Source organism: Lycorma delicatula, chromosome 3, assembly GCF_047948215.1.
Source record: "Lycorma delicatula isolate Av1 chromosome 3, ASM4794821v1, whole genome shotgun sequence".
Taxonomy (NCBI): Eukaryota; Metazoa; Arthropoda; class Insecta; order Hemiptera; family Fulgoridae; genus Lycorma; species Lycorma delicatula.
Genome location: NC_134457.1, coordinates 634,460 through 661,085, shown reverse-complemented (window position 1 = coordinate 661,085; position 26,626 = coordinate 634,460). Strand labels below are relative to the sequence as shown.

Genomic DNA, 26,626 nt, shown 5'->3' with positions numbered 1-26,626 from the left:
AAATGTATTAAGAAACAAGATTTCATTGAAAAAGTTGTTTACAAAGATTTTACTCTAAATATAAATTAGATGGTCATTTCGATTGTTAGAACAGTCATCATCAGTAGGCACTGAGAAAATAGTGTGGAAAGGAAAAGAAATTTATAATTAAAAAAAAAAAAGAAATAATGATTGACAAATAAAAAAATATGTACTAAACCCTAAAACGAATATTTTTAATAGTGTAATAAGAATAAAAAAATATGCTGTATATATTTTTTAAAACAACTGTTTTCATTTTAGGCAATCCCAGTTGTAAGCAAACGTTTAGCAAAAAAACGTTTGAAATCAATGATATTTCCAATTCAGCGTGCTCACACCATCTCATTTCACAGGTTGGGTAAGATGAAAGTTTATCGCACGAAATAAATACACTATATAGTAAGAACCTTAAAACAGTGCGACAGATATCCCCCTCCTTGAGTAACATTTAAGGAAGGAAATAATGGTTTATCGTTCTTGTAGTAGGCAACTTTTAAAAAGATTTTATTAAATTTTAAAACGCTACTAAGATATTGGTGCCCATCATTCGACAATGAAGTTTCTCCATTATTATTGTCAAAATCCCCTAATTTCTTGGTTATTATGCCCATGTTTTTAAACTTGTTTCTAATTAACAAAAATTTAGGATCAGTTTCTAGACACTGTCAGGCTGCTGCTGATTTTTCTGATCTTCCATATTTGTAGTGACCTAAACGCATCTTTACTTTAAGCTTAATCTTTTTTCCACTTTTTTGCTGTATGTATCCTCAAGTGTAATTATTATTTTTTAAAAATCAGTTCATGAAATGACCGCTCTTTCATGGGTTTATCCGAGGAAAGAGGTCAATTTCCTATGACGCATTTATGTACAGGTAATTTATTTTTTTATACGTATTATTTCCCGGTTTACTGATGATGATCATTTAATAACTGACATAAATGGCCACACAATTTTAGATTTTAAGTAAAAATTTTGTGTACTTTTCTGTTATTCCTCCATATCATTAATGGATTGCTATATACTCTATTTCAATTATATTCAGACTAGTTGAATAGAAAGTAAGCGCTTTCTATTTGAATATTTATGTTTTACCAATTTTTATTGTTTATTCGATTAAATACTATCTATTTACTTACATCGAATTGCCGACAAACCAGAATATTTTCACTTTTTGAAATCATGATAGTAATTTTTTAATTTACTGATTTTGTTTGATCATGATTTGTAATTGTTCATGTGCTTCATTTTCGTTCATGACTCTGGCTGCATCTGGATGAACATTGGGCGGATGCTGTTCAATTTCTTTTGTTATTTTATTTAGGAAATATGCTTCTATAATTTAATAGTTAATTTTGTTTTTTTGGTAAAAATATATTAAAAAACCTTCAGAAGTTGTCCGAAAACCCCTGGAACGATTTTAATTAAATCTTGAATTCTTTTGTTACTTTTAGAAGATATGTCAAGAAAAAATACATAATGCCATCAATTTTTTGATAGAAATAGTATTTTCTTTCTAAGTTTGCAATCCAAATCGCTTTAAATTAAATATTCTAAACTTTGTTATTGGTATGCTCTTGTAAAGTATCTGTTATACTAAAGTTATTTTGTCAGAATCATATTTACAGTCTGGCCAGTCCTTTGTCTTACAAAATGAAGATATTGCGCATCTGAAGCATATCACCTGCTATTATTTGATAGGGTTGGCATCTTGATATACAACAGTGTATTATACTCTATGAAAAGAGCGGTGGAAAACCCAATTCATTGATCGCTTTCTGTAATACGACTGGCAGTTATGGTGGAATTCTTTTATTTTCCATAATGGCTTGATTTATACAATGACAATTGCTGATACATTATCCCCGCATTTTACAGCCAGACTTAAATTGTACTATTTTTTGTCAAGATGATGATTTGCTGATTATGAAAACACTGTTCCTGTACTGCATGTAACTGTTATTAAACTATAAATAGTCTATTCATATGCAACAGCCCTAAGTTAGTCATTCATTGGTTTAAGCGGGCTGGTAAACTTTTACCCTGGCTATCTAGATTGTCAGATTTTAACTTTTTTACTTGTTTATGATTTAAAAGTTTGTGTGTTAAATTTTTACGTTTGTAAGGAACTATATAAATACTGAGAAAGATTAATGGGAGCGACATCAAAAGAAGAACTTATTAAAACAAGTCTTATTTATATATCACTGTAGCACTAGTTCCTGTGTATCTCTTCAGTTATGCGTGTTGATTTGTTATTGACAAGCTTCCAAATGATATACAGTGATGAATTCGATGCTGGAATGTGAAGGCGCCATCACATTTCATTTTTTATCTTGAAGTTGTGGGTATGAATTCCAGAAAAAGACTGTAAGGAGACTTCAGGCTCTTCTTTTATTTACAGTATGAGAATTGTTTAGCTTAATATTAATAATTCCAGCAACTTATTATTTTGTTTGTATGCGACATAAAAGATGCACAAGTATTTTATATATTTTTTTTTTTATGTTCTTCTGAAATTTCAACCGCATCTGTTGATAAAAATAATGCAAATCTTTCGAAATGCTTATACTTTCACGTTTTGTACTTAAACTTCCTCTTTCATCTTTCTCCAGTCTCATTTATTCCTTTTACACTCAGACTTACACTCTTCTATTTTACCTCGCTCTGATTATCTATCATCTCATATTTACTTTCTTTTTTTTGTGTAGGGATCAACTCTGATCCCGTATGAGCAATAAAAATTACAATAGAAAGTATAAAAACCCAAAAGTCATCTCAGTTTTACATTTGTTCTTTTGTTTTTATGATATCGGTCATGCGTTTTTTCTTTTGTTTTTATCAGATATGTTTGGTAATGCGTTATATTTCTATCGTGCAGCAATGATTTTTTGAAACGATAGAAATGTATCGATGAGCGTATTTAGATTGCTTTTTATCCATCTGCTTTAACAAATTATACAAATCACGACGTACTTGTCATCACTTAAAAGTGATGATTTTTTACCAGATTGTACTTATAAAAAAAATATTTTATTATTTTACCCTATTTTAAAATTTTTTAAATTAATATTTATATATTACTTTTCTCCAGGCTGTTTTAGGTGCTGAAGGATTATCATTACAGTTTAGACATATTGCTAGTTACTTGTTATGGTATTGCACCGGTAGAAAAGAACAGTTTCTGCTGCACGAACTGTTACCTCTGATTGGATTTTTTGCCGTTAAACATTATGATAATCAGGTGAATTATTTATATTTACTTTAAATCATGACTAATTAAATTATTTTGATCGGTTAATTTTCAATGAGTTTATCGGTGTTTTTTTATGTTCATGACTTAGCAGTAGTTTCTACACCTGTTACTTATTAGTTGCAGTTGTAAATGCCGATCGCTAATGTCTTTTTTCATTAGCTAGAAGTATTTGATGATATATTCTAATGCACAAGCTTCCACTGACATATAAACTGAATAAAAGAGCTCAAAAAACATATTCCAGTTGTACATTGATTTGTTTTTGTTTTGAAAAAATGATCTATATGAATGTGGCAATTTTTAATGCAATGGTTTTAGCCGTTTGGTCTGAAAAACTTATCTGTACATAAATAAATTTTATTAAACAGACAGCCGAGTTCAATAGTTTTACTTAAAAATAATAAAAAATCATTAACAGTAAACAAAAAAGAACTTTAATGTCTATATAAAAAGTAGAATTTAGTGTAGAAAATATCTTAAAAAACATAGCCTTAACGTTTTAATTGTTACATCTACATCCTTTGTTCTCAGAAATACTAAAGATAATTCTGAGCTCTTGTTGCATGTTCTGAGCTGCATGATTAAATAATTCTGAGCTGCATGATTAAATTGATTTGTAAAGACAAAAGACATTAATTGCAATTTAGAATACATAAGGCAGACTATTAAAAAAAAAGTAGAATAAAGGAGGAGTATTTGGCTCATTGTAAGTATAGAGTACCAGATAAATCGCCATAGCCCAACATCAACTGAAAATATAAAATTGGTTTATTAGTAAGCAAAAGGGTTTTAAAAAATGTCAACTGAAATTTTAGTTAGAAAACTTATTTATAAACAAGGATTCTTTGTTGAAAACAGTACCTAATATCCTTTTAGAATTTTAAATTAATTAAAATTCATTTTTGTGAAAAACCATCTGAACACAGAAATGACTGCCCTTAAATTTTGTTAAGAAGGTAATATTTCTTGTTGATTGTTTTAAGGTTCATATCTTTCATGTGATAAAATTTTTATTTTATCAATAAAAAGGACTGTATATTAAATTGTCATCGATGTAATAATAGTTAATAAAACTGATTGTTTAATACCACTCAATTACTGAGATAAATTGTTAATTTGATAAGGAATAGGCTCAAGGTGCAGTCTGTAGTACAACCTATAATAATAACATAGTCCTGTTTCCAATTTTTTATGATTTTGTATGTTCATTAAAAACAAACTATTTTTTGTGTTTTAGTTGCTATAAATAAAAAAAAAAAAAGATTAATTCTCTAAATCTTATGGAAAAGTGGACGCACATGAAAGATATTAACAAAATCCAGAAAATTTTGTACATAGAACATGAGACCCATAAATGTTACATGCTCAAGCGATATGAAATTTAAAAGTACTCTATTTAAAAAAATATATGAATGTAAAATAAATAAATCCAATGCACAGATCGATCAGAAAATTGGTTTTTTCTTAATCATTTCTAGAGGAGCTTCAAAAATCCCTCTGCACCAACTACTGATGAAGGAGTTGCGATACCTTTAAAAAAAATCTTCTAGAAGCATATTTTCATGTATTCAGAAGATGATTGCTGATCGTTAAATATAATTATATGTTTGGATTAAGTATATCAGGAGGCTAATTTTCATTTTCCCATTTGTACTCTAGATTTTAAAAAAAATGTGAAGGACATTCCTTAAATGTAGTTTCTGCTGTTGGCATTTTGTTTTGCTTTGCTTCATACGCGTTTAATTTTCAAAATTATTATATATCGAGACTTTCCAGTCGTGGAACCATCTACATGTAAGCGTGAAATTTACACTTTTATTTAGGACTTTTAATCAAAATTATACTTTATATAATTTTTTCCTGTTTGTAAGAACATTCTTATGTTTATAATTTATTTAATTTAAAAACTACAGGCCGATTGTTCGATTCCATTATTCATGAAAGATGAGTTTTGTTGAGTACAAAAAATTCATAGCTTAAATAGGATTCAAACCCAGAACGCTCTAGATAAAACTTTCTACTACTCCATGTGTATTATTATTATTAAAATAATTTTGTTTACATTTCAGATGATGTTACAGTCGGGAGGCATGCCTACTGTATTACAACAGTTATGCAATTTACCGTTTGAGTATTTTAGTAAACCAGAATTAAGTGAGATATTATTTCCTACATTGCTTGCTTGTTGTAAGGATAACCTTGGTAACAAAGCTATCTTAGAACAAGAACTTACTTATCAGGTAAATATATATTTCCATTTTATATATATATATATATATATATATATATATATTTGATTATTTATTAATTTAATTTAATTTATGTATTTTTATTATAAATTCCATGCATTCATTTATTATTATTCTTAAATTAGTCATATAAATGTTTAATTCCATGTCTTTATAACTTTTATTAATACGGTAGACTTCGCTAAAGTACAGGTTATTGGTAATTTTTGGTTTAACTAAAAGACGCCTGTTTAATATCAGAGCAGAAATAATAAAGACTCGTAATTTTAATTCTGCAAAAATAAAATTCAGAAAGCACTGTGCGATAAACAACATTATTTAAGGATGATGAGTTAAATTATTTGTTTAATAAAATTTGAGTTAATATTTTTCAATTTGATGTAAACGTCAAATAAAATAATTGTGTAATTACTACAGAATTGTTTAATTAATAATACGAAAGAAAGCATGCATCGGTTTATATGAATTTTCAGTATAATACAAGAATTAAATATAAATCTAAATCTTCATACGTTGGATGGTCATCATGAAGTATTAAATTTTCAAAGGACCGTTAAGACTGATTCATCATTTTTCTAGTTTGAATGACTCAATTTTAATTACTATGTTATGAAATCAGTATAATATATTTTATTTTCAGTTTGATAAATAAATAAAACCGGTAGTGATTATCTGAATACTGATAAAAAACATCTGAAGATAAATATTAAAAAAAAAGAAGTTTAATACACAGGTATGGCAGCATTAGATTCAAAGATATAAAATACGTGCAAAAATATTTTAAAGAAGCATTTTAAAATTTAAAATACTATGTGTCGAAAACAAACTCCAGAAGTTTTATCGTAAAACAGATATTATTTGCCGTATTTCTCTTAATAACAATACATGTTTTTTTATTAAAAAAATACACATTTAAAAATTTGTTTCCTTGCTACGGATTTGTTTGTGACTATTGGTGATGATATTAATTTAAAATTTTAATTTTGTAATTAGCCGAACCAAAGTTTCTTATGAAATGTTTTAAAAACTTACTTTAAAATGCTTCTGGCAATCTTTATGAGTATCTTCACTGATGAGTATCTTTATGAGTGACTGTCAGTAGATGTTTACTGCTTATGGTTTTTTCAGCTAATCGGAAATACACTAAGAATAAAATCAATTTTTTCTAATGTATTGATAATACAGCTTCACCTAATTCAAAATACTGCTGGCAGAAACAGAGACCTCAAATTATGAAATACAGTTGACACTTTCAAGCTTGATTTACTTTATTCATTCTCTCCTTTTCTAATGTGACATGTTAAATATATATTTTTTCCAGCATCGGTTAGCTTATTTTTTATGTTACTAACTTACATAATCTTTTATGAATTCCTTTTTTTTTTTTAGTTTACTTATGTCACTTGATGTGACACATTAGATTTCATTGTTGTTTATAATCGCATTATGAATATGGTTATTTTATGTTGGTAAAATTTAAGGTTTCCTTTTACTTTGTTTTAAATTTTTTTATGATTTTATTAGTAGTTATGCAATTTTTAAAATATAGTCTTTAACGGGGATAGTTATCTACATTATAAAGTAAATAAAATCTAAATAATCGGTCAGTTTAGAAATATTTTTGTAAAGGAAAAATATCCTTTTATGTAGTGTTTGTTTAAAACATTCATAAATACCTTAGACTTCAAAATGTTAGAAAGTAAAAACCACCTTGCAATGACTTTAGGTGTTAATAGCCAATTTAATTCATATTGAGCGTGTATTAACATGATTCTAATGCTTTAAAATTTCAGTTGTCATCTTTTAAGAGTTGACTTTGCCTATAATGAAGAAACAATAAAATATTTGTACATCATAATATAATATTTAGAATTAAAATTAGCTTTCTATTTGTAAATTTGTTAGGCCTTTAAGAATTATTTTATTAAATTGCATTGCTGTGTTATATTCTGAATTAAATATGCTTTATATCTAAAGCCGGGGTCTTTTACCTATTCACCATTCCGATCTCCCTTCATGTATAACAATTAAATTAATAAACTAGGAGTTGAAAGTATTCAGTTTTATTAAGAAATATTTCCGAAACGGCTTCCTTAGAGCTGGTAGTATGCAAACCATTCTTGATGGTACATCATAACTGGTTCTTCTAATCGATAAAATCAGTCTGTTATTGTTATTTATAATAAAATAATTTATGATAGTATCTTAAAATTAATTTAAAAAAATTAGACATGGAGTAATAATAATAATAATAACCAGCAATTACTGTCATAAGTTTTCATGATTGGATAGACTGTATTTCCTATTTATTATTGTGGCTATATTAATATCATTATTATTAGAGATAATTAATCTAATCAAACCGGCATAACACTCCTAGAACATATATCCTGCTAGATGAGGTGTATGTAATTAATATGTTAATGCATTTCACAATGTAGGATTATCACATGCTTAAGGCTGTTGCTCTACATTGTTATTCACCGAATCGGCTGATGTAACGGTTATTACAAGCAAATCTTCAAAGTTTCTTGTTACAAGATTTTAATCTATTTTATAGATTATAAAATATTATTTATTAAAATTCGAGAATGATATTTATGGGTCTTGTAAATAATTTTTTTTTCGTCGTATAATCTCTGTTAAAATATAACTGTTATGTAGAGGAAATTGTTTTGAGATGCGTAATTAATGATGCAGAGTTTTTATTTTTTTAATTTTCTTAGCGTATTTTAGCCTTTCAAATTATTAGATGAACAAAACTACAAAAGTGTTTTGTTTTAAGGTTCTATTTGTAATTATTTCATTACTCACAGTCATACTCTATGACTTTTTTTATTTAATTTTTTACATCGCTTATTAAAATTATTAACAATGTATTTCAGGAACCGGTTTGTTGTAGCTTCAGTAGTTAATCATTGACTTTTTTTTAGGTTTACTCTCTGAGATATTCATCTTATTTGCTGAAAATATTTTTTAATGCCGATTGTAAAATCTTCTTTCTGTTAAAAAGTGTTCCGATGTTACTCAGTATTGGCCAATCGCATTTTCATTTTCAAGTTAAAATTAATTTATATAAAAAAAAAACAGTAAAATCATTAGTGTAATGTTACAGAATTTGTAAACTCTTCCTACAGCTTATATTTTTTTTTTTAAAAAGTAACAATTAATGATATAAAAATACATGAAAATGATTCTTCAGGGACATCCTGACCTCTGTAGGGGAAGCACCTGCCTTGTGACAATCGCAGTTACCACCCCACCCTCTCCATTCCTAGCCATGATGGACTTTACTGGAGGTCACCTTTTACACCGGTCGATAATTCTTAAAAAGAAAAATAAATTGAGTTTTAAGAAAAGAATTGTCATAAAACTTGGGGGTCTACATCCCAAAAGTTAAAAGAAGTAAAAATAAGATTAAAAAAACAAAGTAGGTTTTTTAAAAAAATTATATTTAATCTTCATAAATTTTTATTTTTTGAAGTTTGCGCCAAATTAAGAACAAATAACTTAGACAACCTAAGAGCATTTTATTTGTTACTGACTTTAAAAAGTTGAAATTTAAAAAAGAATTATCATTATCTTTTATTATCTTTTTAAAGTTTACTATATTTAAAATTTTTGGTTTTCTTCTTATCTAAAATTTGCATGAACTTGCAAAAGAGTGATGTGGTATGATAAAAAGGATTTTTGCAGAAAAACAAGCAGGAACTCGATGAATGCAAGAAGAGGAATTTGGAGATATGATGTAAAATAAAACTGATGCGTATGAACTGAAAGCTTAAATATAAATATTTAAAAACTTCTACTGATTCCACCTGGAAGAAATGTACTCCAGGACTATTAAGTTTTATAATTTTGTTATTTATTTATTACATGCACATATGATGAATAGAAGTGTTTATGTCACCTTATTAATTGTATGATGTGTTGTATTTCCGAAAACTATATTTTTTTTATCACTATAAAAAAACATAATTAACTATTTCTAAAATTAAAATGTTTATGACATTTGTCAGTTTAAGAAAATTTATAGAATTTTCAGTAAAATCATTTTTTATCATTTTTTTCTTTAATGAAAAATAGATAATATTAATCTCACAAAAGATGAGACGTTATTTCTACAGCTAATCGTGTACGATTGAAAAATCCACTAACACTGTAGGGTGTCACATATTTTGACAATTTAAGGAATGATATTTGCCTTGAATGCTTTTACTTGTAAATTTATTGAGATGTATTCTTGAAGTTGGTTCAGAGAACAAAAGCAAACGATCAGTTAACCATTTTTCTCTTTACTTTCTTGAAGAGTTCAACAGAGGTTAAACATAATGTAAATATCAATTAAGTTTTTATAACAAAATGAAAAAAAATGTGGTTCATGATGGAAAATAAGATCCAGACCAGCTTTTCTTTTGTTTTAACTCGGATCATGATAGAAATATCAGTAAAATTATATTATTCCTATGGAATTTATGATAATATTGGTTTTTCTTTACTTGTTTTTTTTATTAAAGAGAATGAAATTAGGTCTGATTTTTTTTAAATTACTAATTATGCTTAATTTTTACAGATGCTTGAAGATTTTTTGGCATCATCAAACGAAGGCGCTGCTAATAACAATTTATTAATTAAACTAATTAAAAATTAATGCATTAGTATTGTTAATTAACTGTGATAGTAATGTTGTATAACACTTTTATCTGTAATATTGTAGCTAAATATTATTCATTAGTATTATGTATTCATTATATTTATATATATTATCTGTTATTATTATTATTTAGTTAAGTTACAAGAAATTTTCCAGAATTTTAATGTATAAGAAGTTAATTAATTCTATCTTTACTTTGTGATACTGTGTTTGTATAATCTATAAAAAATAATGTTCAATTTACAAATCCATCCTCATATTACATTGCTTCTTGTAATCATTGAATTTTAATTCGGTTTGTTAATTTATTTATTTCTATTAATAACTCCATTTCGGCTTATTATTACAGTGGTATATCTAAAGATTGATCTATCAAAAGTGAGCCAAAATTACATTCTGTTTTTTGTATAGTACCTAACTAATAATTAAATTTTATTAACATTCAGTTCTGAAACCGCTTCGGTCTAGTACAATTTTTCTGAGCATTCTTCATAATTACTCTTTTTTTAGAAGATACAGGCTTTTCTTTTTAGATTATACCCTAATAGCGTAACTTTTTTGTTATTATTTTAAGATTATTTATAGTTTACAAACATAAAATGCTAAAGAATATACGAACGATAAACACTTTTAATATTTGTATGCCATTCTTCACGTTTTTATGAATTTCAGCAAAAGCGCATATACAAGGGCTATTTTTTTTTCAACCTCCGATGGCTACAAAAAAAAAAAGGAACACATTGACATAACAAAATGATTTTATAATAAAAGCTGAGTAGTATAACTTATTTTTCTATGTAATTGCCAAAACTTTTGAAGCATTTGTTGCATCATGACACCAGCTTTTTCCAATGTGTAACTTCAAAGAAGTTCGCCGCCAGTAATGTAAGGTATGTCTTGACAGCCTCCTGAAGTTCTTGGTTGGTGGCAAAGTGTTGTTTGGCCAACCGTGCCTTCAATTCTTGAAAGAGGTGAAAATCACTAGATGCTAGGTCTGGACTGTACGATGGATGGTTGAAAATTTCCTGCTTGATTTGTTTGAGAAGGTCTTGCATCATGTTGGCACAGTGCGGTTTTGCACACTGTCGTGGATCAAAACCACACCGGATAAGACCATGCCTCTTCATTTGTTCTGGATCACTCTGTAGAGGCGATGTAAAGATTCACAATAAACTTCTTCTATTATTGTTGTCTTCTGCTCCATAAAGTTAACCAGCAAGACACCAATGCACAGACCTGGCTCTCGCCTATCTCTTGTTTACTTAGAAGCATGATCGGAGGTTGAAAAAAAAACAATGCTTGTAGAAGGTGATCGAAGAAATAGCCTGTCTTACATTTTTAATTTTATTTTTAGTATTGGTAATATTTAGAATGATTTATATCTTTATTTGATGTTGTGTTATTTGTTAAAGGTCTTATTATAGGTTGTTTCTTCTCTGTAAAGCAAAATCAAGTAAGATTTAATTATTTTATTTTATTTGTTTCTTTTTTATATCGCAAATTTTAGACATGGTATTCATGAAACAACCTATGATTTATATAGCGGTTTAGTTAACATCTACATTTTTAATCACGACATGTAATGGAACACGATCAAATATCTCTTAACAAGTAAGCTGTTATTTTAAACATTGTAGAAATGATTTACATTTGCACATTTAGTTCATCTGATCGTTGTAGCATTGCCTGTCAAACTGCAGCGATATGAAAATGTTTATAGCTTTATACAGCTGTTTGAGTTTGTGTTTCTCTTATTCTATATCAAAAGTAATTTTTTGTGGCTATAATATGAGTAAGTGACACCATGCTCATATCTATCGGTGAATCAAAAGGTTTTAACAAAATGGTAACAACATTACTCGTGGAATATCAATTTTTCATGTATAAATCTTTTGCTATGTTGAAAATAAAAAGCTATTACTGAATTCTGGTTTTGATATTCACCAAAATAATGAAATACATTTGAGAATCTTTCTTAATCTGTACAAACTAAAAAAAAAACATTTCGGATGGATTTCTTGCTTTACTGATAAAAATATTTGATAGTTTCATTTGATTTAAATACTTGGTTTGAATTTTTTTCCTACATTTAAAATAATTTTTAGTTTTTATCGATTATTTTTTCACTTACTAGAGCAATTTTGATTTCTTTAGATTAAAACAGTGATTTTAAGAAAAACTTTAGTCTTTACTATCAAAAAATGTAGCTGGTATCAAAAATCTACTGGCTGATCCAGGGAGAATTATTTAAATATAATAATGAATGTATTGTAATTTATTGGTTTACCCATTGTTATCCTTTTTTATTTTATTATTTATTTATTAAAATCTTATCCTTCGACTTTTTTTATCTACATTCATCTGCGATATTTCTTATTAGATAATGTCTGAACTCAAAAAACAAGAGTAAATTCTACCTTTGGCAGAATTTACTATATTTTAATGGAGAATTTAATGCTTTTAAATTCTAATTTCGTTCTTCCTCACTAACTGTGAAAACATATCATATACACTGTTCTGAAAGATGTTATTTATCTGTAAGTAAAATTAAAAAGAGAACTTTATATAAATTCTTTTTTATTACTTTAATATATATTAATTTGTAATAAAGTATCATAAGCGGTTGAGGGTTAACGTGTTACCGATGAATAATTCTTTTATTTAGTCAGAGATACCTTTTTTAATCTATCTCCAGGAATTTTGATTGAAAGAAACAAAAATAACTGGATTAATTTTTTTTTACTTTTACAGGATTCAGTATCACAGAAATTATTTTTATCATTATTTTTTAGGAGCTTAGCGAACTGAAGTTTTGTTTTATATTGTCTGTAGTAAATTACTTTGTTAGTAAAGCACAAACAAACACATCTATTCTAAATGAGAATATGTTAATGGAGCATTAAGTAGCTTAATTATTTACTGAATAATAGTGCATTATACAGTGAGCCTATAATGATAGCCATTAATGCACGAGTGCAAAGTAAATTACGCCTTGGCAAGTATTGTAAACTTGGCAAGAGTCCATTAGTGTCCAACATAATTAGCAAAAGGATAAACAGTGTAACATAGAAACTTAACTAAGTTTTCTAAGTATACGGATAGTTAATTAAATATCTGTATACTACCAAATTAACCTCTGCTTACTAACTACTAAATCGGATTAAAATCAAAGTAAATAATACCTGCTTCTGGTCGATCAGCGGTTGAAAAGAGTAAGTAGGTTTTTGATCGGTTTGACACTTGTATCGTAATGAAAATCTGTTTCATAATGACCCTTGCTAATGATGCAGGTTCTAGTCTCACGATTCAAACATTTTAATACAGTTGTAGAAAAAAATATTCTTAGTTGTGAACACTCTTTTTAAGTATTAAATCGCATATGTTTATTTCTTACTCTTTGCTAATTATAAAAAATTAAAGTAATACAAATACAGAAAATTGTGACCGGTGGCAGATTTATAAAATTTTAAATATCTTCACTTATTTTGATGCAATGTAATTTTAGTTGAATTAGAATTAATAATTTTTTATTAATCATTTTTTATTGTTACTGTATCATCTGATTTTCTATAAGTAGAGTGTATGAAAATTTATTAGTTTGTTTTGTTTATGTACATAGCGATTGTAATTTTGCTTACACAATTCAAATCTGTTAGCCTAAATTAAATATTTCCAATAATATTTGAAATTCTCTTAATTTAAATTTGAGCCAGGTGCGAATCAGTTTTGTACAATATTTAAAATTTCATTTAATTTAGCCGAATAAACAAAATTAAAAAAAAATGGGTTTATCTACTGTGATTATTTATGATGCGGTTGTAACTTAAAAAGCATCAAATGATTTCAGTAAATAACAACATTTTAGAAAAATACAGAAAAGTTATTGATTTCATGAAAGTTGGATGATCTGCTTATTTTATATATATATTTTTTTTTTTTGTAATGAAGTTTGGCTAGTATCTCATCAGATTCATTTGCATTTACATTTATTTCGTACGATAGTTTTTTTTTTTATTTTTGTTTTCAGTTAAATCAATTATTATACATATGTATAATTTATTTTATTTTGCATACTTCTATAACTAATAAATTAATGTAATAATGTACTGAAGCTGAATGTGAAATAAGTGCAATTTCTCACTCTTGTAATAAAATTAAATTATTTATGTTAAACTGTAAATTTATTATACTTCCATGTTCCTGTACTGTGTGTAGAAGCCAGCGTATATGTAACGCCCCGTATAGATTTTCTAAAGTAAAGCGCATGTTTATTTGTCGCTTTATTCTGTTTGTATAAAGCAAATAAATAGTTTCTTCACCGATCCAGGAGAAGAAAGTATGCTACGACAGAAATCCACAGTCGAATCGTTCAAGCGACCACAAAATTTGCTTCGCTGAAGCGGCGCTTGTGGAAACAAAATTGAATAGAAATGCGTACATTATTTAAGACAGACCTGAGCAAACTTGAATCATTCCAAACGACGCTTACACCAGATCATCACAGTCTCGCTTCAAGATCGCATCCGATGATTCATGATTCGATCTCATCTTCTTCCTCTATAATACCATTTTCTAATTCATTTCCTGCGTATAACTCTTTAGATAACACACATTATTAGATTTTAATTTAACTACCACAAAATTTTCCTTAACTTTCCTGTATGTTCCGTCTATTTTACCAATGATCATTTGTCTTTCCATTTCTGAACAGTTTTCTTTAATCCACTCTTTTTTCGCTAGTTTGCACTTCCTGTTTATAGTATTTCTTAACTGTCAATAGTTCCTTTTACTTTCTTCATCATTAGCATTCTTATACTTTCTACGTTTATCCATCAGCTGCAATATATCCTCTGACATCCAAGATTTTCAACCATTTCTCTTTGTTCTGCCTAAGTTCGTTTCTGCTGATATAAGAATTTCCTTTTTAATATTCTCCCATTCTTCTTCTACATTTTCTACCTTATCTTTTTTACTCAGACCTCTTGCGATATCTTCCTCAAACATCTTCTTTACCTCCTCTTCCTCAACCTTCTCCAAATTCCTCCGATTCATCTAACACCTTTTCTTCAGGTTTTTAAACCCCAATCTACATTTCATTATCACTAAATTATGGTTGCTATCATTGTCTGCTCCAGGGTAAACTTTGCAGTCGACAAGTTGATTTCTAAATCTTTGCTTAACCATGATATAACCTATCTGATACCTTGCAGTATCACTAGGCTTTTTCCATTTGTATATTCTTCTATTATGATTTTTAAACTGGGTGTTGGCAGTTAATTACTAAATTACACTTCATGGAAAACTCAATAAGTCGTCCCCCCTCTTTCATTCCTTTTGCCCAGCCCATATTCACCCACAGTATTTCCTTCCAAAGTGTGGCAAGCGACTAAAATTTTAGTCGCTTGCCACACTTTCCTGTTATGCTATCGCAGCAGCGATAGATCTCTAGCCGGGAAAGTAAAAATATTAAAAAAAAAGAGCAGAAAATTATGTTCGTTACTATCGTGCATAACCTTAAGGAATGTAGGAATATATTTATAGATTTTTTATTTTTCGCTTTGGAATTATTTAATAATCTTGAATCTTTCCCTGAAAATACTTCTTAATATCAGAATGACTTCAGGATGCATCAGAAAGCCAATCAGAATCCTCTTCCGTATCATGCGCAACAAGCGGTGGTTCCTTATTTTGTTGTTTATTATCGGAAAACAAATCTGTCTCATCACAACCTCTTAATCCATCACTTGCAACACGTGAGGTGGTGGTGAATCTCTTTTCCTTTGCGGTAAATAAGTTAACAGAGAGAACATTATTCTTTAGACAAGTCGTAGTTAGTCTATTTAATGTAAATGTAACCAACATCGTGTTACATGAATCGTTTAATTTAAAGGCCTTTACACGTTATCGTTTTCGCCTAGAAAACCAAAAAATACTATTTCTTTATTGCTGATAAGACCGATAGAATTGTTCCTGCATTCAAAGTTACAATAAAATTTTTCATTATTCAGCGGATCAAAGATCATCTTTATAATTACGTTATCACCGTCTTTATCAAACACATGACCGCTAAGATCAACAATGTATACATGTAACTATACTTCAATTTGAAACACACTGGTGATAAATATCGTTTACCAACTGTAACATCTACTTGCTTAATTAACTCCATAATACAACGACGGCGATGTTAACACTTCCAAAGTTCACACTTTTAAGAAAATTTACAACTTGTTTAAGGCTCCCTAACTAACTGTAGCCAGTTATGAACACCTTGAACATGTCCAAACAAGTTTACCAAGTAATTCTAAGGAACATTTGCACACATCCTGTTTCCGGTTATGTTTGAACAACCTTGAATATGTTTGAACATTGTTATCATATTGTGTAAATACCTTTCTCGTATCCAACAGTATGTAGCCTTGACCGATATGAAGATCGTCCAACGTCTTGTAGTAGCTCTACTTGTAATATAATAATAGGACAAACAAATTAGATCCTTTAAAACTAGATTTTTTAAACATTGTAGAGATTACAAAAATAATAAATTAGGTTTATCTAATACGGCAGACTATTTAGTAAACAATAAACACTCTACTTATGATAATACAAATTTAGAAATATTAGAAATTAATAAAGATGCATAACCTTAAGGAATATAGGAATATATTTATAGATTTTTTATTTTTCGCTTTGCAATTATTTAATAATCTTGAATCTTTCCCTGAAAATACTTCTTAATGTCAGAATGACTTCAGGATGCATCAGAAAGCCAATCAGAATCCTCTTCCGTATCATACGCAACAAGCGGTGGTTCCTTATTAAATATATTACAAAAATATTACATTTATATAAAAAAAAAATTTCAATTTGAAAAACCATCAGACAACATTTGAGGGAGATGTTCTTATAAAAATTGCAACACATAGCGAGCGCACTTGTGTAAATTAATACGCATTTATCATTATTTTAGTATTAATATTCTTATTATGCAATAATGGAATTATTTCAATCATGACTGAGGATGTGGGATCCCACGAAAATACTTTTATGAAAAATTATGGTAAGATATATCATCTCAATATTTTGTACTAGGTGGTTTATTTATTAGAATTTAAACACACACACACATACACACATGTGACAGTTATTCAATAATTAACAACAAATGGCTGTAGAAATATTATGTATTTATTTAATGATAATAATAATAATTCCCAGCTACAATTACGCACTTTCCCATTTTTCTGTTAGCTTTTTGAGAGGGTTTAAAAATTCTTTAAGAGGACCAAACAAAAATAAATCTGATTGTCCAAGATTGGGATTGTCAGGTGAATGTGGCAACACCCCGCAACCCAAATTTTGAATAGCTTTCAGCACAGGATCTGTTTTTGAACAGCTCATATGCTGTTCTTATTTTTTAACAACATAGGAGCGAGCATTATGTGAATATGTATTCACATAACTAACTGATCTTGAAAACAGTTGCAGTAAATTAGTTCTATCGTGGGTAATAAAATGGACACGTCGATATTTACACAACAAATTTCAATGATTTCCCAAATTTTTCTTCAAGAATAAGATCTTAAATGAGATTTTAGGAAGCATTAGATGAAACTTTCACAGTTCTTCTGCTACAATGAAAGAAAATTGGTGACAATTATTCTGCTCAATTTAAACTATTAAATCCTCTTAAAAAATTTACACTGTTGATGTACTTTATACCATTCTGTTTCAACATCCGTGAGCAATTTCGGCCAGTTTTACGCTTTCTGAAAAGAAAATCTTACCACAACATGGTGATCCTTTACAGTACCATGTTTCAAGCAAAGCTGAGATTTTGAAAACAAGAAAAGAGGTTTTAATAATCAAAGTTCTTCTCAAAGACCTGATGATATTTGCTAAGGGGTGCCGACTTGAATATCAAACAGTCTCAGTTTAATCTATTAAACAGTTTTTTGGCTGTTACCATTTACTTCTTTAACTATTGAATGACCCTCGTACATTAAATTTAATAATTTAATATAATTAATGTAATATATAATGATGATTTTTCAATTAAGTTTTTGTAATAAGTTTTCACTGGAATAAATTTGATAGTACTTTTTTCCCGATAAGATTCTCTTAATTTACTACATAGATAGATTTACTATCTATCCATTAGAATAGAACTGAATGAAAAATATTTCACTTACAGTTGACAGTAGCAGTGTCAATCAATTTAAAAGTTATAATTTATAATTATTATATTACATACTTACTGACGAAGCTGTTAGGAACAGCAGAAGAAGGCTTTTTTAAAAGATGAATCATGTAACTTGTAATTAATTCTTTAATATATTTATATTGCATTGTGCACCATCCTGTGACTTTATAATTCTTTATGGCTCATCAATCGTGCACATTGTATATCATTTTATGTTATGTCATATAATTTATAGTAGATTACAAACATAATATAATCTAGTTGTAATCTAGTCTAGCATAATGAAGAATACATCAAAATTTATACTTAATTTTATCCAATAAAGTTTTAGGATATGATAAAAAAAAAAGAAGTTATTCTCATTTACTCTATTTAGTTTCTTTATTCATAAGTGAATACAAACAGTTACACTGAAATACTCAATCATTAATTTATTTATAACATATATATTACTGTTCATACTGAAAAAGAAAACTTAAGATTTTTTTTTTAATAAAAATATTTAAACTCAAAGAATTCCACATGCTGTTTAATAAAAATACGCCGTGTATTGCTTCAAAAATAAACTTTATTATGTGCAACATAAAAATGGTGAGGGGCTTGAGTGCTCAATGATACAGAGTAGCTGGACTGAAGGTGGAACCATATCGGAGAGGTATCTGTTGAGAGCCAGCTCTTTCAGTAGTTGTTAAGGGCATAGGTCAGGAAGACATAAATGGCCATACCACCACTCAATCTTCTAAGTACTGCACAGCTGAAAGCAATGGAAAACTACAGCTGTGTTTTTTCCAAGAAAATGTAACTCTCTACATTTTCATATAACAAAAAGAGGTGCCTTCCTTGGTAAAATATTTCTGAGGTAAACTAGTCCCCCGTTTGGATCTTTGGGTGGGGACTACTAAGGAAGGGGTCACTAGAAAATTAAAAAATAACATCCTAAGAGTCAGAGTGTGAAATGTTGGAAGTCTAAAAAAGGTTGTTAGGTTAGAAAATTTAAAGAGGGAAATGGATGGATTAAGTGTAGATGTAGTAGGAATTATCGAGGTTCAATGGGAAAAGGAAAGCGACTTTTGGTCAGTTAATTTTAAAATAATTAACACAGCTTCAAATAAAGCACAGGCAGGAGTAGATTTCATAATGAACAAGAAGATAGGGAAGAGAGTAGAGTATTTCAAAATGCATAGTGAAAGAATTATTATAAAAAGGATAAAATCAAAACCTAAGCCGACAACGATTGTTAATTTCTACAGGCATGTAGACATTAACAATCGTTGTTAACATCATCATGGGCACTTGTAGGCGTACAAGTGCCCATGATGATGAAGTAGAGTGTGTATATGAAGAAATTGACAAAGCAATTAAACACATTAAAGGGAATGAAAATTTAATAATAGCTGAAGATTGGAATGCAAGCATTGGAAAATGTAAGGAAGGAAATACTGTGGGTGAATAGGGGCTGGGCAAAAGGAATGAAAGAGGGGACCGACTCATTGAGTTCTGCATGAAGTGTAATTTAATAATTACCAACACCCAGTTTAAAAATCATAATAGAAGAATATACAAATGGAAAAAGCCTAGTGATACTGCAAAGTATCAGATAGATTATATCATGGTTAAGCAAAGATTTAGAAATCAACTTGTCGACTGCAAAGTTTACCCTAGAGCAGACAATGATAGCAACCATAATTTAGTGATAATGAAATGTAGATTGGGTTTAAAAACCTGAAGAAAAGGTGTTAGATGAATCGGAGGAATTTGGAGAAGGTTGAGGAAGAGGAGGTAAAGAAGATGTTTGAGGAAGATATCGCACGAGGTCTGAGTAAAAAAGATAAGGTAGAAAATGTAGAAGAAGAATGGGAGAATATTAAAACGGAAATTCTTATATCAGCAGAAACGAACTTAGGCAGAACAAAGTGAACTGGTAGAAAATCTTGGATGTCAGAGGATATATTGGAGCTGATGGATAAACGTAGAAAGTATAAGAATGCTAATGATGAAGAAAGTAAAAGGAACTATTGACAATTAAGAAATACTATAAACAGGAAGTGCAAACTAGCGAAAAAAGAGTGGATTAAAGAAAACTGTTCAGAAATGGAAAGACAAATGATCATTGGTAAAATAGACGGAGCGTACAGGAAAGTTAAGGAAACTTTTTTGGTGCATAAATAGTCTAATAATGTGTTAAACAAAGATGGTACATAGATTTATAATATGAAAGGTGAATAATAAATTTTAATTTATGTACCCCAAAATTTTGGGGTACATAAATTAAAATCTAATAATGTGTTAAACAAAGATGAAAGTACGAAAAGAGGTGAAAGTCAATAGGTGAGTGGAATGGAATATATTGAAGAGTTATATGGAGGAAATGAATTAGAAAATGGTGTTATAGAGGAAGAAGAGGAAGTCGAAGAAGATGAAAAGGGAGATACAATACTGAGATCTGAATTTAAGAGAGTCTTAAAAGATTTGAAAGGCAGAAAGGCTCCTGGAATAGACAGATAACCTGCAGATACTGTGCAGTGCAGGTGAGGAAGAGGTAGATAGATTATACAAGTTGGTGTGTAATATTTACGAAAAAAGGGAAGTTCTGTCAGACTTCAAAAAGATTTAGTCAAAGAAAGCAGGAGCAGGTAAATGTGAAGAATACTGAACAATTAGCTTAACTAGTCAAGCATCTAAAATCTTAACTAAAATTCTGTACAGAAGAATTGCGAGGAGAGTGGAAGAAGTGAAGACCAGTTTAGTTGAAGACCAGTTTAGTTTCAGGAAAAATATAAGGACAAGGTAAGCAATTTTACTGCTCAGATTAATAGTAGAAGGAAGATTAAAGAAAAGCAAACAACATACTTGGCATTTATAGACCTAGAAAAGGCATTCAATAACACAGACTGGAATCAAATGTTCAGCATTTTAAAAAAAATACAGAGATAGAAGAACAATTCCTAACATTTACAGGAACCAAACAGCAACAGTAATAATTGAAGAACATAAGAAAGAAGCCGTAATAAGAAAGGGAGTCCGACAAGGATGTTCCCTATCTCCGTTACCTATTAATCTTTACATGGAACTAGCAGTTAATGATGTTAAAGAACAATTTAGATTCGAAGTAACAGTACAAGGTGAAAAGATAAAGATGCTATGATTTGCTGATGATATAGTAATTCTAGCCGAGAGTAAAAAGGATTTAGAAGAAACAATGAACGGCATAGATGAAGTCCTACGCAAGAACTATCGCATGAAAATAAACAAGAACAAAACAAAAGTAATGAAATGTAGTAGAAATAACAAAGATGGACCACTGAATGTGAAAATAGGAGGAGAAAAGATTATGGAGGTAGCAGAATTTTGTTATTTGGGAAGTAGAATTCCTAAAGATGGATGAAGCAGGAGTGATATAAAATGCCGGATAGTACAGACAAAATGAGCCTTCAGTCAGAAATATAATTTGTTTACATCAAAAATTAATTTAAACGTCAGGAAAACATTTTTGAAAGTATATGTTTGGAGCGTAGCTTTATATGGATGTGAAACTTGGACGATCAGAATACCTGAGAAGAAAAGATTAGAAGTTTTGAAATGTGGTGCTACAGGAGAAAGTTAAAAATCAGATGGGTGGATAAAGTGACAAATGAAGAGTGTTACAACAAATTGATGAAGAAAGAAGCATTTGGAAAATTATAGTTAAAAGAAGAGACAGAATTATAGGTCACAAGCATCGTGGAACAGTCGCTTTAATATTGGAGGTACAGGTAGAAGGAAAAAATTGTTCAGGCAGGCAACGTTTGGAATATGTAAAAAAAACTGTAAGGGATATAGGATGTAGGGGGTATACTGAAATGAAATGTCTAGCACTAGATAGGGAATCTCAAACCAGTTAAATGACAAAAAACTAATATTATTATTATATTACATTATTATTATTATATATATATATATATATATATATATATATATATATATATATATATACAAGATTATATATACAAGATCTACTTCCCCACAAACATTATCTCATTATGAAAAGATGTTACGAGTTGGAAATCGGAATGTCAGGACATTTCTGCAGGCAGGTAAATTAAAAAACTTAAAAAGAGAAATCAAATAAACAGAATGGATATAACTGGAATAAATGAAGCGAGATAAAATGGAAAGATGGGATTAACTTTATTCAGGGAATAAGAAAGAGACCACAGGGCTGGTCTAGTGGTTAACAAGTCATTGATAATCAGCTGATTTCGAAGTTGTGAGTTCTACGGTTCAAATCCTAGTAAAGGCAGTTATTTTTATACAGATCTGAATACTAGATCACGGATACCGGTGTTCTTTGGCGGTTGGGTTTCAATTAAACACACATTGAAGCCTTAGGCTCCATAACCAGCGTAACAAATAGCAGAAAAAAGAGAGATAAAATAAGAAAAAATGGTGTAGAAATTATCTCAATAAAGAAATAAAGCATGAAAAAGTGAAAATTGTCATTCTTGCTAATAATAGGATAATTGTTGTACATTTTGTTTAAGTAACGAATCTAAAGAATTTGCTCTGAACGTAATAACATTATGGAAGTGAAAAGTAAATGTTGTTAACATAATAGTAGGGACTAGATGGGAAATGCTGTAGCAGAGGAAGTAAGGGAAGACGAAAGCATGGGAAAATATGGACTGGACATGTAGAATAAACAGAAGAAAAGGTTAATGAGTTTTGTATAGAAATAAAATGTTTAAAATAAATGGCTGGTTTAAAAAACTGTAAAAGGAGGCTCTACAAAAGAAAATCATCAGGAGAAGAAAATAAAAATCACAAGGGCTGTGTAATTGAAAAAAAAATAGAATCAGAAACACTACTAAAATGGCCAAGATTTGCAAAAATGAATAGTGATCATATACCACTATTTACAGTAGTATTAATGAGTCAAAAGAGTGAAGGAAATAAATGAGACAGACAAATAGTGGGGATTGAAGTCAGCAGGAAAGGCTGAAGGAAATAAATACAAAAGGATTTACCTTAAGGAAAATAAAATATTTTATAAATACAACCGGTTTAATAAAAGAATAAAATAAGCCTTGACTTTATCACTGAGATGATTGAAAAAAGTTGGAAAAAAAAAATATATGTAAGAAAGGGAAGGCTTGCAGAAAGGTTTGCAAGTAAATGCTCAGGCATAGAAAATTTAGAAAGAAAACCACAGTATGAAATAATGTTCAAAAAGTACAACAATGCCATAGCATGAATAGGGAAGAGTACAGGCAGTAAAGAAATTGGCAGAAATGGTGAATGTTTAAACTATAAAATTGGAGTTTTACAAGTGATAGAAGAAAAAAAAACTTTCAATGTGTCAAATAAGGTTTAACTAATGCAGACAATAAAGAGAGAATGTACAGATATAAGATCGACTAAAAAATTGTATCCGGATTAAAAACCATTATGAAAATAGAGATGCACATGAATGATTTGACTTAGAAGAAAATAAGGCAAGGGTATTGCTTATTCTCAAGTTTGTAAGAATATTATGATATTTTATGGATGAAGTACAAGTTATTCACAACACATGATTTCCAAATTAGAAGACAGTACAACAGAAGGCGTGAAAATGAATGTCAAGAAAAACAAAAAGTAATGATGACAGGCAATAAGTCACTGTATATTTGCATAAAAGAAGAAAGTATTAAAGTAAAACAGTATGTCATACTTTTATTATACTACAATGTTCACAGAAAATTATGAAAAAGGAAATAAAACATAGAATAACAACAGTATGGGAACACTTTTTGAAGTTCTATGTTCTGCGTGTACTTCTATACGAATGCGAGTCAGGGACACTAAGAAGAAGCAAAAAGAAAGGCTGGAGGGATTTGAAATACGGGAATGAAGGAGATGGGTAAATATTAAATAGATAAATGAGACTTAAAAATGAAGGAGTGAACAAGAAAAAATGCTAAATCAGAAGACTTCAGAATAGGAAAGCTAATCGGCTGGGACATTGTCATGAGAAAAGATGACTAGATTAAAATATGCCAGAAGAATCAGCAGAAGATGCAAAGAAATGAAGAACTGAGGCCAGAAAATATTAAAAAGAAATCAGGAGCTATCAAAAACTTAAATTTGGATAGAAACAGAAAAGAATGGAGATAGACATGGTGCGAGGGACTTCCCTCAAAGCAGAAAAAATCTATTATAAGTTGAAAAAGTACCGTTGTGGTTCCACTTTTAATAAATAAAAAAACAAACAATAAACAATAATTTGTATATATATATATATATATATTAAATATATATATATATATATATATATATATATATATATATATATATATATATATTTAATATATATACATATATATATATACATAAATATATATATATATATATATTTATATATATTTAATATATATACATATATATATATACATAAATATATATATATATATATATATATATATATATATATATATATATATATATATATATTTAATAATGATTGCAGGATTCATGTAAATAAAAAAATAAAAAACTGAAATTAATTCACTATTTTTATAACCTTTGTTTATTCCAACAAATCTGAAACAGAATTAACTTAATAGTGCACAGCGCAATAATTCCAAATGTTTCTTTTTGTTTATAAACAAAATAAAAAAATTAATACTGTATTCTATGAGATTAGAAGCAAAAGTGATTGATTGATTGATCTTAATTACTGAATAATATGAAAATAATAAACTTTGCAAAAAAATAACATTATCACTTAAATTAATGAATAAAATGATATGTGCATAGTAATAACATAAATAAATAAATACATTGATATTGGAAACAAACAATAAAGTTAAAAAAAGGCAATAACATAACATTTTTTACACTCTATTATTCCATAATAAATTAGAAATTAAACATAGGAATATTTATGAAGAATATCTTTAAAGTAAAGACCGCTGGGAAATTTCACTCCTTAAGGTTGGTGAACTTGTGTTGTTCATGGCCACGCTATTAATGTACATGCTGCATTGTTGTCTGTAAGTTGTTGTGTTATAATATCTTTAATTACGTGTGAGTTATTACATTATAGAATGAATATGGAAGTCAATGCTGCCGCCGACTGTGAAATACATATGTTTTTTAGCCATAAAAAATGTAAGCCAGCTGAATGAAATTCACAGGCAATTGGATTGCTGTGTACAGTGTTAATGTAATGAATGAAAGAAATGTCTGAAAATGGTGTGAAAGGCTTAGAAATAACAAAATTAATGTGCACAATGAAGAACGTTCGGGAGGGAAGGCCTCGATAATCGCAGAGGACTTATTGAAACATGTCGATGATGAAATCAGAAAACATGGTCGTCGCTCAATGATTTCTGACCTGACCTTTCTTTTTCCTGATGTTTCAAGAGTTGTTATCGGTCGCATTATTCATGACCATTTAGGCTTCAGAAAGGTTTGCGCACGTTGGGTACTACACATCTTAATGCAACGTCACAAAAAAATCCGAATGGGATTTGCTTTGGAATTTTTGATATGCTACGCAGAAAAAGGCGATCAGTTCCTTAATTCGATTGTTACCGACGATGAAACATTGATTACGTTTTATATGCCAGAGAGAAAACGACAGTTAAGTGAATGGCGTCATCCTCAATCACCAACAAAGGTCAAACCACAGCCATTTGGAAGAAAACTGATGGCCACAGTCTTTTGGAATCGGTTTGGCATACTGTTGATTGATTTAATGCTGCATGGAATCACTATGAATGCAGAAGTCTACTGTGAAACTCTACATAAGTTACGGCGCACCATTCAAAATCAGTGACGTGGGCGGCTGACCGATGGCATCTTTCTGCTGTACAATAATGTATGTCCACATGCTGTGAGTCCGACACGTGATTTACTGAGAACATTTGGATGGAAAATTTATCATCACCCACCATATAGTACGGACTTAGCTCCTTCTGATTACCATTTGTTTGGGAAATTGAAAGAATTTTTGAGGGGTTAGCGATTCAGGGATGACAATAAACTTAAAAATGTTGTTACTCACTGGCTAAATGAACTGGTGGCAGAAGAATACGACAAGGGTATATTGAAGCTGGTGTGTTGCTATGATAAATGTCTTAATTCATATGGCAATTATATAGAGAAGTAGTATAAGGTAAGAGTAGTATAGTTTAAGAGAAATAAAAAATATTTATAAAGTTTTCAGAATAAACCTTTTTTACAATAAAACGGTCTTTACTTTAGAGATAACCTCTCGTAAATG

The 26,626-nt window shown here is 29.1% G+C and overlaps 1 protein-coding gene across 1 annotated transcript in view; it reads left to right on the top strand.

Moving 5' to 3' along the window:
- ssp3 (SCAPER domain-containing protein short spindle 3) overlaps positions 1–14,351 on the top strand; it is a 140,682-nt gene extending 126,331 nt beyond the window's left edge. The window contains exons 25-27 of the mRNA XM_075359329.1: positions 3,114–3,263; positions 5,345–5,515; positions 10,098–14,351. Of these exons, the coding sequence (XP_075215444.1) occupies positions 3,114–3,263; positions 5,345–5,515; positions 10,098–10,175 (399 nt within the window). The 3' untranslated portion in view covers positions 10,176–14,351. The remainder of the gene's footprint in view (positions 1–3,113; positions 3,264–5,344; positions 5,516–10,097) is intronic.
- Positions 14,352–26,626: the final 12,275 nt, after the last annotated feature.